Raw genomic sequence first — 20,125 nt, 5'->3', positions numbered from 1 at the left:
GATTTGATTCGTAAATGGGTGTTCCAGTGTATTAAACAAAATACTATTAGTGTTACTATGTTTTAATTGCCGCAAGGTTCTACTGTATCGATTTTGTTGGCTATTTTCGGCAAATTTGAGACTAAGAGAAACGAAAGCAATGAAATTGAAAGACGGATAGGTATTCTAGAGCGAATCAGTTATAAACTTAGAACGGAAAACTAGAACTAGACAGGCTCATATGGACATGATCGAAAGGAAATGTGAAAAATTCTTTGCCTTTTGCAGAGTAGGAGTTGGGCGTTGCACCCAAGTCTACTGCATGGCGGTAAAACATGATGATGAGTTATGTTCTACCATAGACCATGCGGTAGACTTGGGTGCAACGCCCAACTCCTACTCTGCAGAAGGCAAAGAATTCTTCACATTTCCTTTCGATCATGCCCATATGAGCCTGCCTAGTTCTAGTTTTCCGTTCTAAGTTTATAACTGATTCGCTCTAGAATACCTATCCGTCTTTCACTTTCATTGCTTTCGTTTCTCTTAGTCTCAAATTTGCCGAAAATAGCCAACAAAATCGATACAGTAAATACTATTAGCGTCTTGTATTCAGGTAGCATTCGGTGCTTTGTTGAATTTTTCCTCACCTTTCTGTTTCTTTTAGGCAAAACTATTTGTGTGAAACCGCCTGTTTGTTAATACTAGTTCGTTATTTGTAATAGGATGACCGTCATAACCGTACTTACAGAAGAAAATGATGGTCCTTTCCAATTTCTCTAAATGATGATTCTAATGAGTGAGAGATTCATAGGAGAACCGCCATACTGTTATCAATTCATTGGAGTGAGAACCGTAACTCAGTAAGCATCGCTCACTGTTCTGACTGTTAGCTTTTTCATTCTCAAATGTCTCTTAGATCTGCCATCAGTACCGTGATATAGCTCGAGCTGATCAGCACTGCTTACAAGTGTAGTTTTTTTTTCTATATTTTCCGTGGATAAGCTGGATGCTTTCTTCATTTGAAATGAACAGTTTTGGTTCAAACCTCCCGAACGAAAAATTTCTCCCACGTTCCAGACAGTTTCCGTAGTGCTATCTTTGATGGCCTCAAGAATATAAGCATGGAACTAAATAATATGGGAGACAATCAATATAGAAGCAGAAATATTCGCATATTCGTTTAATGAATAACAAATTGCATCGTTCTTTCTTTCATGAGCTGTTCCTCAAGGTAAATATTTGCTTCTGGGACAATTGGGACATGTATGTAAGAACTAATCGAAGTTAATGTGCGTTATTCATACTTTAATACAAATGAGATTGATTTTAAACAATTATGTTAAGGGGTTATATACAAAGTTGGACTCAAAAAATTTAAATTTTTTGTATTAAATATTCTAAAATGCTTGGGAAAATATCTGTGCGATATCCTAAAATAAAAAATGGGAAGAAACGCTTTTTTGTCGAACTTATCTCTATTTTTCGCCATAACTTTGTATATAACCCCTTAAGCCTATTTCAGTCATTTGCAATTGAGCGGTTTTAAATCGAGATATTAACACAAACTACTTATTTTATTTGAGCAAAGATTTCTTGAAATATACAGCAGAATAAAATGTTAATAGAGTTTGATCAGCTTTCAGAGTATTTGCACAACATTGTTTGATGTTGTAAAAAGTTCAAAAATTTACGCTCTTATCACCCGAAGCTATTACCACAAAAAATAAGTTCCTTGAAGTGATACGGCAAAATGATAATTTATGACTAACGTCCATTATGCCTAACGTATGTATCCCAAACGTCCGTATACTTAACGTATTAATGCCTAATGGGTTACAACGGTCTTCTAGTACACTTCGTGACTGGCCTTCGAAAATACATTCAATATCATGCAAAATCTAAATTGATCCCATTATTTAGTAAACGCACTCATACGTTGTGAGTCATTTTCGGACTTGGTGTCTAACTTACTGTTCAGCCCGATTGTTATTTTCTTTGAAAATAGCCCTAGTAATTTTACATCTACCGCAGGTATGGTATTTATCACTCGTATGAATGAAGGTGTCAATAAAAACTCACACTTGCACATGAAAAGTTATTCGCAATACACAAGTCCTCCGGATGAGTATTTACACCAGTCAAATAGGCTAATTAATTTAACATGGTGCCTTTTTGACCACGCTATGTTGCTCATCAACAATATGAAAAAATAGGTCTAGTCTACGTTGTTTTCGGCTTTCTTGCTAATGGAGTTGATATTTCACCACTTTTGTTTATTTTCACGAAAATTAAAAATTATCCCGTTCTCCAATGAGAAGAATGATAATCAGTTACATTGGATCAGAACAATCGGTCTCACACTATTTGTGGAGACGAAGAATTGTGTGGTTCATAAAATCCTGGAAAAGTAGGAAATCGAAAAATAACTAAACTAACAAATTTCTGCCAAATTATGGCGAATATTATATACTGAAAAATCATATGTAACTAAACCCAATCACTTTTGCACAATATAGGGTAAAGATTGGATCTACTAAGGAGGGTTCCGTACTATTCCATTAATTATTCGGCATACAATCGATGTAATGCGCATAAATTGGCATCAAAATCTTTGCTTTGTTTATAACGCATTTGAATGCAAAGAAAACTAGAGTGCACTAATTATCGCCCTACTATTTAAGGCAATTCGGCAGGTGCTGCTCTAATTAACGGGTAGGCTGATAATATAAAGAAGGCGAAAACAGGTTCATTACCCTAAATAATCCGTGGGAATCGAAAACTATGAGCTATTACGCTGAAATCGGATATCACTTAGTAAAAATATTAATAACTTCTCTTAACGAACTCGAATGACTTTGTAGTTCTCGACAAAGTTTTGGACAATACGATTATTTTGGCGGCGAGATTGAAAGAAAGTAAATTGTAAATTAACCAAAAGTCTCATTCTCTTAGTCCAGTAGCTCTAGTACCCTAACATAAAGACAGTATGGATTGTAAAAAAATGTAAAGGAACTAAAACTAGTTAAAAGCCTATTGATCTTCATTTACAATGCGGAAATATAACAATTATCAGCGTTTTTTGCAAATATGTATCAACAATTTACTATTATTTACATTTGTTTGAAGGCTACTGAAATCATTCACCTTAAAACCCGACCCGACTGCTCGCAAGCCAATTTGTGCAAACGCCATCCTATTCCGCTGAAATAGTAAAGTGTAAACTGTACGCATCATTGTCACGATAACGCGAGATGTGATTGACATCGACAACACAATATCAGCATGTTCGGTGTCAAAGAGGTTACTGTCCTGATTCCCGACACCGAGCTTCGTTATCGCCAGTGAGCTGCGTCTAAATGGAGTGTTAAAAATAAGCTGACCCTACAAAGCCAACCAAACAGTGTTTGATATTCAATGAGGATCGAGAGCTGTAGTTACACGGAAATACTCACGTTGTGTCGTCCTCGGTCGGATTATGTCCACACCGCCCTTTGGATGTTTAATCAGCTGTCCCCGGTTTGGGTCTGGCGTGTAGCGGGAATCGAGCGAGCCACCGCCGTTGTTGTGCTTCGGACCGGATAGGTTCGAAGTGAACGAATTTTCGCCCTTCTTGTAACCGCCCGGATAGCTTAGAGCCAGTTCCTGATCCTGACGTTTGCTGCAGCATTTGTTGCCCATTTTAAACTACTCGTAGTTCTACGCCGACCGAACGCTAGTGATGTGTAGTTCGCTATACGACGATGCTAAAACGACGACCTGCTTTGCGTGGTTAAAAAGGATGTCTTGTTATGCTGATGTGTATACACGCTAATTTTAAATTGTTGACGCTAGTTTCGAGCCTGTTACTTTTGGTATTGGTTTCGAAGATAGTGTTGGCTTGATGTACCAGGCACCAGTGGACTTTTCCTTGTAATAATTTGTTCGTTGGGGATCGGATATGTGCGTTCCGTTCCTAGTTTTTTTTTCTCTCCTACTACTGACTGACCGTTGTCTATCTAGTTCCGAGATTAGACCTACTTCGTCTAATCTTGAGTTCGACTTTGCTTGGAAAAAGCTTCCAGACTATCTTGGCACGGGTTAAATGCTGTTGTGCTTGTAGATGAGCTGAGGGTCTCCGGACGTCTAAATTTCGCTAGCGTTCTAGGATATGAAGGTAAAAATTATTTCTCCTAGGGATACGATGATGCGGATGAGATCGGTGATAAAACATTCATCTGATATTGGAAACCCTTTTTAGTGGCAGAAAGTGACATACACCAAGCAAAGATTAATTACTTTCCATCTTCAACTTTGGTTTTCGTTTTTCTGGCGCATTTTCATTCTACCAAATGATGATTTTTCAAACTGAAGCACCGCACTACCGGAGAATTGAAACTTTTTTCATTAGGTGCACCGGGTCGTCCAGGAGTGACCTGAAAGATGAAATGCTGGAGATAGGTAGGGGCTCTGAATCGATGGAAGTGGTTGCACAGTTTCAAACCTTGGCCCGTCTCCCTGGTTTCTTTTCCGTTGGGAATAAAAAAAGGTCGGAAATGCGGAAACAAATCGCTATTGTCACCGCACCGCTAGTGGCAGAGCAGTTTTTGTTGGGGCTGCCGGCTAACACGCAAATCTATTCTCAGCAGGTTACTTGCAACTGCCATTTTTGGGATCCGGGTTGTTTGGCAGGCGATGGTCGATCTGCGAAAGAGAAAAAAACAGAAAAGAAATCGTTAGAGCAAAGTTGAGACAAAAGTTTCACACGATGAGCATAGAACGACACAAATAATGTTTGGTCAAATACTTTTCATCTATTTTCCATACAATTCTTAGTAAGTAATTGAGTGTGGGATACTAATCTATGGCTGCTTTTACCAATGCAGTCTTTGTTAATTTGCAGTAACTGTTTACGATAAGTATAATAAATTTGTGCAAACTTGGTATCAGATTGATGAAAGAAAAATACATAATATAGTACAAAAACATGTGTTTCAAATTAGTGAATAGGTAGTTTGAATTGTGGAATAGTATTTATGCTATAACAGGATCGTGACCAAAAATAACGTATTTCGTAAGTCTTTTCAGTTTTTTCCCCGCAACGCATACTCTATAACGATGTGAAAACTGAGTTCATATTCCTAGCAAGGAACTTAAATTTTCTCAAACTTTTCGTACCCTGAACGGTTATTGAAATTAAGAATTATTGTTCACAATTCGGTTATTGCTTTGGAAACTGGTAATGTTATCGTGTTCCTGTCATTCTAACAATGCCTTCATTACCTATCAGCACAACAAGGGCCTCGTGGTTTTGGGGATCCCCGCACTTATGATAGATATATAATCACACCAGCTATCAGTCTGGCGATTTTAAGATAACCACAAAGAGGTGCGTTCCCAGATATTCCTATTAGTGAACTAAGCAATATTTCACCAACTTCGATCAGAAAGCAGACATATGATATAACGCTACCCAACTTCTCGCAACAACGTAACATCCTACCTTATCATTCCCAGTATAATATGAAATGATGTTTTAATACTTAAAATAAAAATGCACAATAATGTTCCACAAAAAATCACATAGAAGAATAGTTATCAATTCGTAGAATTAAAATGCTACATGAATGTAGAGAAATATTTGCTATAACACATTGATTGTTTTTTCCACACTTAGTTTATCACGACCACGAGGTCCATAAAACGTGCTTACATATTGCATTGTCAGCTACTTTTCACAATTTTTGTTATAGTGAAAAGTTGGGTCTCTGCCTACTAAAGAAGAAATGAGCGATAAACGGCTTGAAAAATGTGAAAAATGTTCAAGCATATTCTTTAGATTTTCATTTGCTAGCTATAGAAAAGGGTTTTTCGTCACTAAATATTTGACTCCCTATTTATTATGGTACAATCGGAACGGAACGGAACAAATTAATTAAACGCGCCGTAACATCGAACAACCCAGCCAGACTTGACCTCTAAATGTTGTCATGCCCTGCCCTGATCTATCGCGCTGTGAATGGTGTTATGGTATCCTGGTCCAAAACAGTTTAGAGTATATTACGGTATGGCGATAAATTTGTTTGTTGCGTGCTAAGAAAATCAAACTCCAGACGCCTTGTTAGCAACGAATAGAATATAGATACAGCTTTCGCGATAAAATAGTTTTATTGACTAGACGCAAACTGCTCTAAATCTTCGGTATTTCTTGGGAATATGTTCCAGTATTTATTGGCTGAAATGAAAATATCCAACCGTTTGGTAAGTTACAATAATAGACCTCTGGACTTTTCATGGTGCCTTTTGGTTGCACAAGAGCTTAGATTTTTTTTGAAAATTGTTTTCCACTATTTGTAAAAAAATCCTCATAACGAAAACACATTTTGTAATGGGGAATATTGTCTGATTTTGGGGTGCTTGATCTAGAAAAAAAAACAATTTGAAGACAGAAAAAAAGAGAAATTGATTCGGCAACTGAAGAAAATTTACATTTCTGTCTCTAGAAACAAGTCTGCTATAGGGATGGAAAAGAACAAATTGATCGCCATAATACCAAGCAATCCAGTTTGGTAGAGCCTCCCAATATTGTCTTCCAAACATAGGCCGACATAGCTGTACAATCCAGAATCAGTGCTTCGTCGAATTCACATAGCAATCTACGATCATTGATACCTGCAAATCAGAGGTGGGTAAGAAAACCAACCGGTACGTACATACACTGGTATTGTTCTCAAAATCTCAACACGTGTAAACGAGTGATGCACATCGTATTCGGTTTGGATTTCGTTCACACGGTAAACGAAAAAAAACCTCCACCGACTCTCAGTTTACAAAACCAAACCGAGCCACTCAGCACCGTTTACATGTGTGTACGAATTTCAACTTGTGTTGATGTATTCTCAGCAGCGGTTTCGGTTTGGCTTTAGAAAACCGGGCCTGGTTTTTTCTGTACACAGTGCTTCGGTTGAAAGAAGAAGCAGTAAACTCGTCTGCAGTGCTGCCGAATAGACAACTGAATTGAGTTCAATTAGTTGTTGAGAGTCAATGGGGTAATATAGAAATGGCTGGTTCTGAGCAGTTGTTAAAAGTTCAACAATTGTTTAAATTGAAATTAAAGAAAACAATGAAATCAGCGATGTCAATAAAATAACAAAAACAATAAAATCAATTAAATTAATGAAATCAATCAAATTAATTAAATCAATTAAACATGACATGACATTAACACTCAATGCATTCAAAGTGGCCTGTATTTATATCGTATCAATGAGATCTAATCCACGTCTGGTTGCGCTGGTTAAGCAATTCTCGAATAATTTCGAGCACACACTCGCATTTTGGATACATATATCCTTATTATTACTGCTACGGCGCATCGTATTGATACATCTATCCTTGCACAGAGGCAATTGCGTGTATGTGTGTGTTATTTACATATGGTAAGCAACTCAGACGCAAGTGGGGGGAAACTCAGGATTAGGTTCTTATTTACTGAGTGCTGGTAATACGAATTTCTGTTATTTTTGCTGTTACTGTACATCGTTTTGAAACATCTAGAAGGTTTGGTCGCGTACATTCGAGTTTAGTGAAAACTACCACTAAATTATTCAATTACAAAAAAACTTAATTCATTGAGAACAGCAACCAACTAACGAATAGCAAAACCACTTTCATTTTATAGACCGCCATTAAAAACTAAGTTTCTTTAAGGAATAAATATTTCCGGCGATACCAGTCGATGTGTGTATGTAAATCTACTGCAGAACAATTAAATTTTTAAAAAAGGTTGCGCAATAATTTGAATAAAAAAAATTGATCACATTGTGTCCAATCCCGAAGTTGTCTGTCTCATTACAACAAAACATGTAAAACGACCTTCAATCATTAATGTGGATATTAGTCCACAATATAACCATGCTAGTTGTTAAATCATCATGAATAGGCCGCTATTTTGAATTTCTAATTTACGACGCAATTCAAGTTTCGTTTCCTTGGAAATATATGCCTATTTAAATATGCATGCTTTTAAATGCTAAATTTTCGTGAAAATAACACCATATTGGGATGCAAAATGACGACGAATAACAATTTTTAATTTCTACACAACTTTTCGATATCAAAAATACCCTTGTTTCATGATATTTTTTACCATTAAAACGTTATTGAATACCAGTAGTATTGAATATAGCTCGCCATTTCAGATCTCTTCAGAATACCTTGAATATACCGTCATCTTAAATTTTGATCTGCTATCATAGGTATAAAAATAGCGGAGGCTATTAAATTTCCTTTTACTTTCGATTTTTGGGCAGTTTCTCATACCAAACATACCCATATTGAAAACTTCCTGATGATAAATCATTATGAAAATGTCTCAATATTGAGTTAAGGAACGCCATTCATGACCACGAACATAATTTATTTGAACAGAAATATGTCTGAAGACATTTTTTCAATTACCGAAAAGATACCTTATATTATAAAGAAATTTGTTTAGAATTCTTAATAAAAATACTAGCAGCACTAGCACAGCCGATAAACATCAACCCGAATACACAACCGCAACACAACCGAAGTTTGGTTTTGTTATTCTCGTGTTTCCTTCCCATACTCGTGCACCGGTAAACGAAAATCAAAACCAAACCGCGGTGCTGTGTAAACGAAACTCGGTTTGGTTTTCGTGTCTCGTATAAACACAACCAGCGATGAGACCGCACACAATGTAAAGGAAACATAAACACTTGTGAAAATTTGGTTTACCGTACCGGTACTCAACCGGTATTTTCCCACCTCTGCTGCAAATATTCAGCGGACTCATACTAAAAATTTGCTAGATTGTGCTTTTTGATTGGTGCTTTTCCCAAGATAGCTTGGGAAATTTAATTTTTTCCGCATCGCTTGGCAAGATTTTATTTAAGGGGGAGGTGGGGGGTGTGTATAAGGTTAACTCGGTAAAAAAAAACATTTTTGTTAAAAATGCTATGGCGATAGTATATTTATTTAATTTCCATATAATAATGCAACAATTGAACAATATTTTTACAAAATTTCATTGCAAAATACTGAGAATTGTATGAGTATAAATGTATGGATGGAGGCACCTCGTGGAAAACTTGTTTGGTGGTGTATATCATAACTCTAAAGCTACTGCACCAATCGTTTTGAAGAGTTGTACATTCCTTCTTCATTTTATTGCCCAAGTAACTACAGGAGCTTTTATTTGCACTCGAGTTTTGAATTTTTGTAGCACTTTAAAGCCAAAAGTCGGATTTTTGCTAAAAAATTGTTTAACATGGTATTATAAAAATAATAATGCTAAAAATATTGTGAAAATCTTCTGTAGTTACCTGGGCAATGATGTGTAGAAGAACTGTAGAATCAACAATTGAGCGAACGAAAATAAAAGTCGCAAGGACAGAACATGCTTCGTAAAACCCGTTTCAAATATATTACAATTAAAAATTGGAAGGAAACTTCCAAGCGTTAAAATCGGACAGAGATCTTTCAGCATAAGAATCGCTTAAAAGGTTCTCACCCGTAAAACTCGGCAAGGATAAACCTTCAGTACGATTAAAAGTCGGATAAAACACTACTTTGTAATAATCGGATATATTTTTCCGGTTTTTATGCTGTAGATTTTTTATCCGACTCTTACAAAGGAGAGTACCAGTCCGATTTTTATGCTTGGTATTTATATCCGGTTTTATATGTTTATATATTTGAAGCGGGTTTTACGAAGCATGATCTGTCCTTGTGACTTTTATTTTCGATCGCTCAATTAACACATGCCAAACACAAGCAGATTATTCTTCTACAGTTGAAACAAAATAATTTAATTATAATAATTGAGTATAGGTATGGTAAATACAAAAACCAATTTACGACGAAAAATTCCGTACACCATGCCGCAACGAAGCGAAATCGTTCACCACGCTCAGGTAAACAGTTCGCACGGTGCACGGATTTTTTCGCAAGAGTTGGTCAGCTTACACATGACTATACTGTGTATCACACATGACTGCTTTTGAAATGGCTGATATCGCCTATATTTATAGATTCGAGGCATTTTAATGTTTAGCATTGAAACATATTTTAAACAAACTTCACCTAACCAAGAAGATATTAAATATTTTTATTTTGATTTGTAAAAATGTCAAAAAATTATTACTGTTATTATTTTTGAAATGTAGTTTCAAATTTTCCCCTTACCTGATCAGATTAAACGAGTACACAAAACGTATCTCGAAACCTTTAACTAAGAACATACCTCAGCAACAATTTATACAAAAAGAAACAACATAACAAAGAACCGCTATTTATGTTCCTGCTACAAAGAACACCAGGATTTAGAATGGAAGAATCTCTAGGAGATTAACAGAGTATTTATTGGTTTCAAGAGCCACAGAATCCATTTGTTAGCGAAAAGAAATATCTATTGAAAAAGAGAATGTGGATTTTCTCGGTGTTGGAAGTTGACTCTGTTGAGTTTCTTCACACCTGTGACGCTGTACTGCTTACATTCAAAAGTTTAGAACAATACTTAACCGAACAATGTAACCGCATACTGCTGTGAGTTCAGCAGTTTAAAAACAAGTGAAAAAATGTTGCACAATACCTACTGAACAACAACAACTCTGTTTGAAGCGTTAAAAAGGCATATATTTACAAGTTTTTTCGTAGATTGTCACCGTGTAATGTCAGGCCTATTCTAACACATGGTTAAATAATGTAGTCAAATGAGTCCTTGACACAAACGCAAACACAGCAATTTTCGCGTATTTCACAACAAAGTTTGACATCTACTGACGTAAAATAGCCCCAGAGTGAAAGAATGCAGATGAAAATCGTATCACTTGAAATGTTTGAGAAAGAATAAATAGATGAATGCTTCATTGGCTAAACCAATCTTTAACACATCATGAAGTACGGAGGATTAGGAATTTCCGGTGACGATGACGAAGCTCGAATGGTACCGACTTCGTCTCATCAGAATCCGACACTAACTTAGTTAGCGGAATAAGCTAGCGCCGGATTGACGCTAGCTTAAAAAAACGGAGACACATCTTGTGTTCCTGAACAAACCCCTAGTCATTCTGATGAGACGAGGTTGAAACGCAAATTACAACTATTTTCGTTATAGGTTTTGAGCTCTTCACGCACAAAGATGGTTTTAAACAATTTTCTCCATAATGGAGAAAAATAGTTTTTACCAAAATTGTTTTCCACTAAGAAGAAATATATCATAGTGAATTTTTTCTCGTCGACTTGTTTGGTACTACATATATGTGGTTGTTTCGACTAAAGAAGAGATCCAGAAGACCTTTTTATTTCATTTTTCATAAATAATTGTTTAAAAAATATGCAAAATAGTAATTTTTTAAATCGGAAGAAATACGAACGATCTGTGTCCTACACAAATTACAAATATTTACATCTCGTAAGATGCACATAAAATTTTCGCGAAGCCTATCCGAGTTTAATTTTGCAGCGCCAAATACTATCAAAAAATTGGATCTTTCATCGAAATTGAAAACTTTTGTCTCAGTTACAAACAGAAATGCACCTCGTACGCTTTTTTCAGTGCCCTGACCATAACAAAGGTAAAAAGGTATAATCCGAGGCACTCTAGAACCATATTGATGAGGAAGTTTACTTTTTTTTAAGAGTTTTGACTTTCTCCATATTAAAATCCGCAGAAAAAAATCAATATTCGTAAACATATTTGGTTAAAATTTTTATAATGTGTGTGGAAATTCATGCTCTTAACATCATTGCGGTTCAGCAAATACACTTGCATTTCGAAACTGTATTACACATTAAATGCCGATACATTTTTTATATTATAGATACAGTAAAAGCATCTAGCGTCCCTGGCAATTACAAGTGCAGGAATTGACAGACCAATGAGTAAAACTTAAGTGAGGGACAAGTCTACCTTTAAACGTGTAAGTTTGGTATGTTTCCGGCCTGAGCTTTGGCTCGCTACGTTCAGGTTGCGATGTATAGATGCCAGATCTGCAGACATGTTTGTAAAATTGCAGACTTTTAAATTAGGATGTATTTGATGACACAGATATTTGAAGATTTTAGATGTTTGTTGCAGATATTTACAGACTTTTGAGGTTAGATGGTTTAGAAATTACAGCTCAAGCTACTTTAGATTTTCTTGCCAAAAACTCTTTCTCTCTACTTATTCTAGGCAATTCAAAGTATAAAAGCACTCTTTTCTTCTAATATTGCACATCGTTATTATGTCATTTTCGATCAAAAACAAATTGTCCTGGCATTTTTGGTAATTATTAGAGAATTAAAAATGATATTTCAGACATTTGAAAAAAGTATCTGGTATTCCGTTCCATCGCATGCAGTGGGATATTTCCGATATTGCATCTATGCCTCACATACATTTGCGTGTTTCATTGTGTTCCTACTAATGCTTAGCGATCGCATCGAGGTCACGGCGAGAGTTCCTATTGGATTTAGCATTTTTTTCACCCGTTCTCGCAGATTCGTAGCAGCACTGGTATTCTCTTTCCACGCATAATAGAAACTTGAACGATATCCATTTATTAAAATATTGACAATGCTCCTCATAGTTGGTTTTCCGGAAATAAAGTTTTATGTTTGACCAATCAGATTAATACAACAAAAGATAATTTTCCCAAATTCTCGGCAGTCGGCTGCCCAGAGCAATTATTACATGATTACGCTATTACCACAGTTACTAACAAATCTTCCCGTGATACATGTGGAGATGCAGAGGATTCCTCGGTCTCTAGCAGCGACATGTGTCGGACTAACATTCCTTCCTTCCCCAGAAGATCTGCATTCGAACGTGGCCGGTGTCGGTATTGATCAGCATTCAGGGATCAATATAGATTACACAATGTGGCTCATCATGTTATTCCCAAACATATTGTTCCAGTGAACATTTTGCAATCTCAATTGGTTCTGGTCAGTAACGGAGTAGCAACCACGGGCCATCTCTTATGCTTATGTTTATGCTTATGCTTATTAAATTCTGCGAAAAAAATCAGGTTTTTCCATAAAATTTACTGTCACCGATGGTTGATGCACATTGATGCTGATAGGGAAGCCAAAGTACAGATTTATCCTGAAATTGCACAGGTTCATCAAATTTTATTAACACAGATTATGTTAACACTAAGCCAGTCGATTTTTTTTCGAATATGCAATCTATTTTACAGAATTCTCTAAAATAAATTGAAATACATACGATAAAACTGACTTACTCGTGAAAATCGTAAAAAAATACTAAACGAATTGTAAAACTTACTCAAAACCGTGGCTATTTGTATACTTGGAAATGTTGATGTCTTGTCAAATTCAAATCAGATCAGAAGAGTTGTCCAGGCGAATCGGGTCACTTCTATGGACTGAACAATTCGGAGCCTCTCACTAAAAGAGCCACCAAAATCTACTATTGCAATAAACTTTATCGAAAACATCAAATGTTTCAATACTTTTCAACTTAAAACTAGTTGCTTGTTATACTACTTCGGAGCTATTTTCAATTGAAACACTTTTAGAATAACTTCGCCAGCCAAAATTACAAGTCAATACAAATGCAACACAATGATAACAAAACTCAAGTAACACTAGTTGTCTTCGTTGCTGTTATGAACGCATTGGAAAAACCCAATAAAATAAAAAATTGCTAAATCACCGAACCTATTTTAGATTTTTCCAGGATCCCGATCTTGGACCGCAAGTCTCCAGTCTTCTTGAACGTTCGCCACACGTACATCTTCCCCGATTGCGAACAGCCAGTTAGTGCGGAAGCCTTCCCAAAGTCTACGACCTCTTTCAGACAGAGCATAACTTTAGCTTGTCTCTCTTCCAGCATTCGCGCTACCTGTCCAGCCCAGTGTACTCTGCCGTATTTTATCAGCCTTTCAATGTCAGCTTTGTATACTTGATACAGCTTGTAATTCGTGCGTTTGCGCCATTTTTTATTTTCTATTGTAACGTCGAATGCAGAAATTCTTCATTTAAACATACCGAGCATTCGATATAGCCTGCTTCATTCAACACCATACCTAATATATGTACAGAGCAATAGGGAGTACCAACGATTTGTATAGAGCAAGTTTTTTGCGTGTCTGTGGACTACGGGAATTTAGCTGACTAGGTAATCCTCAGAAAGTCCTAATCGTTGCCGTCAATGATGTCGATGTTGACAGCGGAGCCAAGAAACTCGTGATGATGGTTCCGTTCCTGTGCACATCATATCTTCGTATCGCACCTTCAAACGCAATGTTGATCAATAGATTAGAGAGTATTTCGTTCTGCTTCAATTAATCTATAGTCACAAATGAGTCAAATTTTTGACGATTGATTTTGACCGATCCAGCGTCATACAAATCAGCTCAATCAGTTTTGTTGGTATACCATGTTCAAGCATTATCTACCACAGTTCGTTTCGTTTCACTAAATCGTACGCTGCCTTGAAATTCACAAACAGATGGTGAGTCTGCAAGTTGTATTCCCGGAATTTGTCGCAGGATAAACATCTGGCGCGTCGTTGATCGTCCTTCTCGAAACCCGCTCTGGCATTTGTTGACGAAGGATTCAACTAACAGGGGAAGTCTGTTAAAGAAAACACAAGAGAGTACTTTGTAGACGGTATTTAGGATCGTTATGCCTCGATAGTTATTACACTCGTGTCTGTGGCCTTTCTTGAAGATATGTCATATGATGTTATCCAACCAATCCGTAGGCATGTATTATGTCTAAAAAATAGTATTTTGGAATAATAATGATATAAGTAAAGTGTGAGTTAATATTTATGGTAATACAATAGATTTATTGGTGAATCGACTAGAGTCGTCGGAATGAAACCAAAATTTTACACTAGTTGAGTATATGTATTTATTTCATCATATATATGTCAACATTTTAGAATGAGTTGGGTTTTGTGCCCTTAAGCGCAAATGGGTACATCCATTTTTTTCGGGAAAAACAAAGGTTGCAAGCTTCACCTGTTCGAAACGGTTCTCCATAGCAAACTAGTCTTTACCCGTGGAATATTCCTATCGAAATGTTCTGATTCAACTTGAAAAGAGCAATCTGCGCTCTTTCGGTTTTTTTCAACGTTGTTTCCGGTTTTTGTCCAGCTCCTGACTTGTGGTATATCATATATTCTTGAAACCTTTGAGACCTGGTTTTATTTATGATTTTCGTAATTATGATTCATTACGATATGTTCACGTTTACACCGAAATTGCTAAAAGATTTTTTCCGTGCAATAAGTACAAACCACAATCGATGTCACGTCTGCCAGCACTGAATTTATAAGAAAGATTCGTTCATGTCGCCGTCGTTGTAGCAGATTGTGCTTCCATAAATCTTTATACCACAAGCTCGGTACTTCCGGCGTAAATAAACTGTTCCATAAATAGTCTATGTAGAATATACATTGTTCCATTATTGTTGGTTCAACATGTTCGAATAGGCATGGATTATGTCGATTTACAACATATATTCGCAACCAACCAGAACCATTTGATCGCCGGCCAAACTCGCAACTTCCAGTCAAATAGGAAGGTTTACGCACTAATAAACGCAAGGAAAAATAAAGAATTAAGCTAGAAAATCCCGCTATATTTCGGAACAAGGCGCCTCCGTCCTGTTACCTTCTACCCGGATTTCCTGGAGTATACAGTGCCGCCCTCGGTATATCAATTTCCATTTTATTGTTTTACGGGGAGGCACACCAAAGCGAGAATCTGACTAGCTTATTTTGGTCGATGTTTAGAAACAAAATAATTAAAAACAGCTCCGTTGCGCAGAAGGGTGCCTGGAAAGGGAAACCCGGGGGAAAATTTATTTTAATTTCTCATTCTTCAAAAGAGGCAATTTGGGGAAATCTTCTTCAGTGGATGGTTATCTCTCGCTCTCCTGTGGTTTTCCCCTTCCTTCTTCGGGCTAAGGCACAATGCTACCAAATATGTAGCGTCATTGAACTTGAGCCGACTGCTGCAGCAAAAGGGCCATATATTATACGATGTGCAGCAATATGCAGTTAAAATTTAATACACCAAATGTGCAGTCCATATGTTTGTGTTTCCTATTCATTTAATTTTTATACGGTAAAATGTCCCGTGTAATTTGCAAAGTAGGGACAAATTTTTATTGATTTATTTATACAATCTATTTCAGTGCCATAGGTTCATATCTCACTACTCACTCAGCTTTCTCCTCACAATTCTCACCAATCATCTCTAACTTAGCACTGTTCGCCGTAAAACGTATCAATTTGAATATTTCATATTTCATTTCTCTATTTTAACCTCCCGCCAGTCTTTTATTTATTCAAAAAATCAAGGTAAAAGGTATTTTCAGATTTATAACATCGTGATTATGGTACAATAATGTTCGGTTTCAAATTGTTGTACTAGCTCTTCCAAAATGGCTTCTTAATTTTAGACATTAATTTTACAAAGAAACAATTTTAGTCTTCCTGGCCAAAATAAAATAATGAACATAACACATTTCCGATGAATAATAATGCCTAGAAATTCAACAAAATCATGAAATTGAATCTCGAATAACACCCACGGTTCACATATAGGAAAACGAGCCTATTTTCGCACTGGTTCTATTATCACTCTACCCATTGAAATCTGTTGGTTAGAGCAGTCTCTGCCATCTGTGTTCCACGAATTGGCTCAAATGATAGGAGCCAAGTAGAAGGTTGGGCGCCCTCCCCAATAGAGCCAAAATTAGCGTTTTACCCTTTGCCGACAGTCATCTATCTCAGTTATATTCTCCATCTTACGCGACAGGGAACCGAGTAGAATGTGCAGCAGGAAGTGTTTGACGTCTAAAATTAAATAATTCCATCAAAAGTAATGGTAGTAGTCATTGCGTCTCCGGCTTGCATGGAGTCGTTATTCCACGAACCTTTTCACCATCGGAGCTAATTGGGTCACAATCGCGCTGGAAATGACAAGCGAAATCGAGGAATCAGAGCGACGGATTGTTGTGTATGCGACTCCAATAAAACTTTAATTTTTCACCCGCACCCGCATCCGCTGAGACTTTCCCGGAATGCCTTCGAACTGTGAGTACTCGGTGAATTCGAATGGAGATTTTAGTTGAAAACATACCGCCTGTCGTTGGTTTAACCTGGAACACAATTTGATGTTTGCCACATCGTCAGATCAAAAATAGGAAGTTTTATGAGCGGATTTTCTTGATTCTTGAAATGCGTATCCCCATTCCACTTCACGAGTAGCACCGGGACCAGAAGCCCTCAAGCGTATTTCGAGTACGGGGAACAGAAACGCATCCAATCTCGATAATTGAAATCAAGAGTCGCAGCGAGCCGAGTAGATCTAGACAGCAGTACCTACTGTTGGTCGTCGTAACGCAGGCATGTGCACATTCGGATGGCTGTCGGATGTTTAAAATTCATTGACTAACTTAATTACAAGAGCAACGAGATGGCACTTTCCGTAGGGTTTTTCATTCCGACACTACCTTTGCACTTGAACGTCGACTTTTGCTAGACTATGATCGATAGATGCCATGTTTTGATGAAAATTGATGATTTAATTTTATTTTGTTCACCCGGAACATTACTACAATCTATCAGAAGGTGTGCCCCTGTCCGCCGCTGATATTCGATATATTTCGTATTCGAGAAAATGATATAATATCAGCTATGTCAATTCTCTGAAGCTCGGTTACAACGCTATCTTTAAGGTGTTTGCAAAACCTTTGTTTTATTAGCCACCAAATGAAATTGTTGATCGAGCCATGACATTGATTTGGAATAATTAAATTTGAATATTTTGAATTACTTTTGAATATAGTTTGTGGTACATCGTATGTGTGAGGTACATTTCATGTCATGTGATTAACACACAAAGATGCACATATCTTCAACAAAGCCTCATTTGTGAAGATGCAATATGCAGTGCACATTTATGTGTACCGTAAACCGGAGTGACTTTGATCATCGGGGTGACTTTGATCACTCGAAACTTTTTTCGTAGATCGCTTATTAAACCAGAATAGTCTTCCGAATCATTTTAGTTTGAAATGATTTTTACTCTATACTTATGAATTACTGGTTTGTTATACTTTTTTAGTATTTTGTTCGGTTTTTGGGTACAAAAACTACAAAAAACCGAAATTTGAATTTACCTTATTTTTACGAAGCTTCATAAAGTTTTATATTTTATAAAACAAATAAATCTCAGATTTGAGCAAGAGTAATAAATTACAAGCGAGGTTTTATTTTCCTTTAGAGTGGAATGTACCAAATTTACTTTTAAGAGTTTGTTTATTTTAAATACATTTTTTTTTGTGAAACTAGTTGGCAATTATTTCAAATTTTTTTAAGCTCAAACTCGCAACTTTTGTTTATTGTTCAATACTCCAACGTGTTAAAATGGATGAAACATTTTGTACATTGATAAAGCACTGAAATAAAACAATTTTAGCAATTTTAAAGGCTTTCAGAATCTTTTATTCTAGCTGGACACAAATTATACGAATTTTGGTTACTCGAATTTTACAGTACATTGAATACTTTGTATAATACCAATTAACATCTATTTAACAATGAGTATCTTTCCAGAATTAGTTTAAACAAACATTTGAATGGAAAACATTGACATCAATAACTTAATGTGGGTGAATATGAAAGTTATCAAAGTCACACGGAATACGAAAACGGACATCAACTTGAAATCATTTTTGGAAAAATAGCTGTAAGCGGACAATTTTAGGTAAAACCATCCAATCTTGTTCTCCTCACATCAGTACATGGTTTAAAAATATTAAACTTGAGAAAAATGTGTTGCGTCTAAAAATATGCAATGATTACTTCGAAAAGTGATCAATGTCACCCCGGTTTACGGTACCCTAAATTAAATTAACTAGTAATGACATGCACTTGTATGTACTGAGTTTAAATGTTTAAAACCTTCCATGCATACCTCATAGTTTTAACGCCTTTCTACAGCCTGCTACATGATACATGCAATGCTATAACTAGTTGGCTCAGTTTTATTGATATCACTCCAAAGCCTGATATGCAAATTACCATAACAGTGATTCTACAGTTGATCGGTGTTAAGTCAGACCGGACTAAGTAACAATTTATTTTTTCGAGAAAAACAAGTTTAAAGTTTGGATCGCAGCATCCTTTACATGGTAATTGTAAAATACTTTTTGCCATATTTCTTGCTTTTTGTTACATATTTCAAATCTGGCAAAAGTCAAATGTAGCTGAAGAAAATCTGTATTCAATGATATCATTATCTCGTTTTTTGATGTTTTGCGACTTAGTCCAGTCTGGCTTAACACCGACCAGTTGTAGTTAATTAGTGGTTGGGCAAAGTATCGTACTATCATTACTGTTAGGATCAGTCGCGAAATTTCTGAATCATTATTTTTTTCAAAACAAGTGTCAATTTATATTTAGATATACACTGTAAAAATAATTTTAAGGAATTATCTTTAGATGAATGAAAAGAAATTGTGTGATTTGGCTCCGTGGCTCCGCTAATATTCATCTAGCTATTCGCATGGCTGTTTTTTCAGGTAAAGGCCAGGACTGTACATGTTCCCCCGAAGCTAGACATACAGATACTGCCTTGGTTGAAATGAATTCCCCTTTCCAGCTCAGAACATACTGCCAGAACGTGAGAGAACTTCGCATAAAGATCGAGGAACTGTTCGTAACTGTATCCGCAGCAGAATACAATGTCATTATCCTGACAGAAACATGGCTGAACGACGAAATCAACTCGCTGCAGCTTTTCGGACCTAGATATATGGTGTACCGTAATTACCGTGACCCAAACGTTGCAGGTAAAAAGGGGCGGTGGTGTGCTTATAGCAGTTTCTAATCGGTTAGCGTCTAAACAAAAGAGTTATAACAATAACGGGCTGCAACAACTCTGGATAAACATTAATAGTCTTAGTACTAACACATGTGTAGGCGTCGTATATCTCCGTCCGGTCCGGACTCCGCAGATAACAGAAACGTTATTCAGAATCATATTCAATCTGCATTTGACATTGCTAGACATTACTTTACTATACGGGGTGTCTCTACTGAACATTACTGACAATGTGTAAGTTTACGAACAGACGAAATCGCACGTTGGATCTTCTGTTTATAAACGAAGAC

At 36.5% G+C, this 20,125-nt stretch overlaps 1 protein-coding gene across 7 annotated transcripts in view; it reads right to left on the bottom strand.

Annotated features, from left to right (window-relative positions):
* LOC131689106 (tyrosine-protein kinase Src64B) overlaps positions 1 to 20,125 on the bottom strand; it is a 209,497-nt gene that overhangs the window by 16,367 nt on the left and 173,005 nt on the right. For all 7 annotated transcript variants that reach the window (XM_058973932.1, XM_058973938.1, XM_058973933.1 and 4 more), the window contains 2 exons: positions 4,460 to 4,659; positions 3,432 to 4,391 (listed from right to left, as the gene is read on the bottom strand). In XM_058973932.1, coding sequence (XP_058829915.1) covers positions 3,432 to 3,657 — 226 coding nt within the window. In that variant the 5' untranslated portion in view covers positions 3,658 to 4,391; positions 4,460 to 4,659. The remainder of the gene's footprint in view (positions 1 to 3,431; positions 4,392 to 4,459; positions 4,660 to 20,125) is intronic.

This window comes from Topomyia yanbarensis, chromosome 3 (assembly GCF_030247195.1).
Source record: "Topomyia yanbarensis strain Yona2022 chromosome 3, ASM3024719v1, whole genome shotgun sequence".
Classification (NCBI taxonomy): Eukaryota; Metazoa; Arthropoda; class Insecta; order Diptera; family Culicidae; genus Topomyia; species Topomyia yanbarensis.
This window is presented reverse-complemented; position numbering and strand designations above follow the sequence as displayed.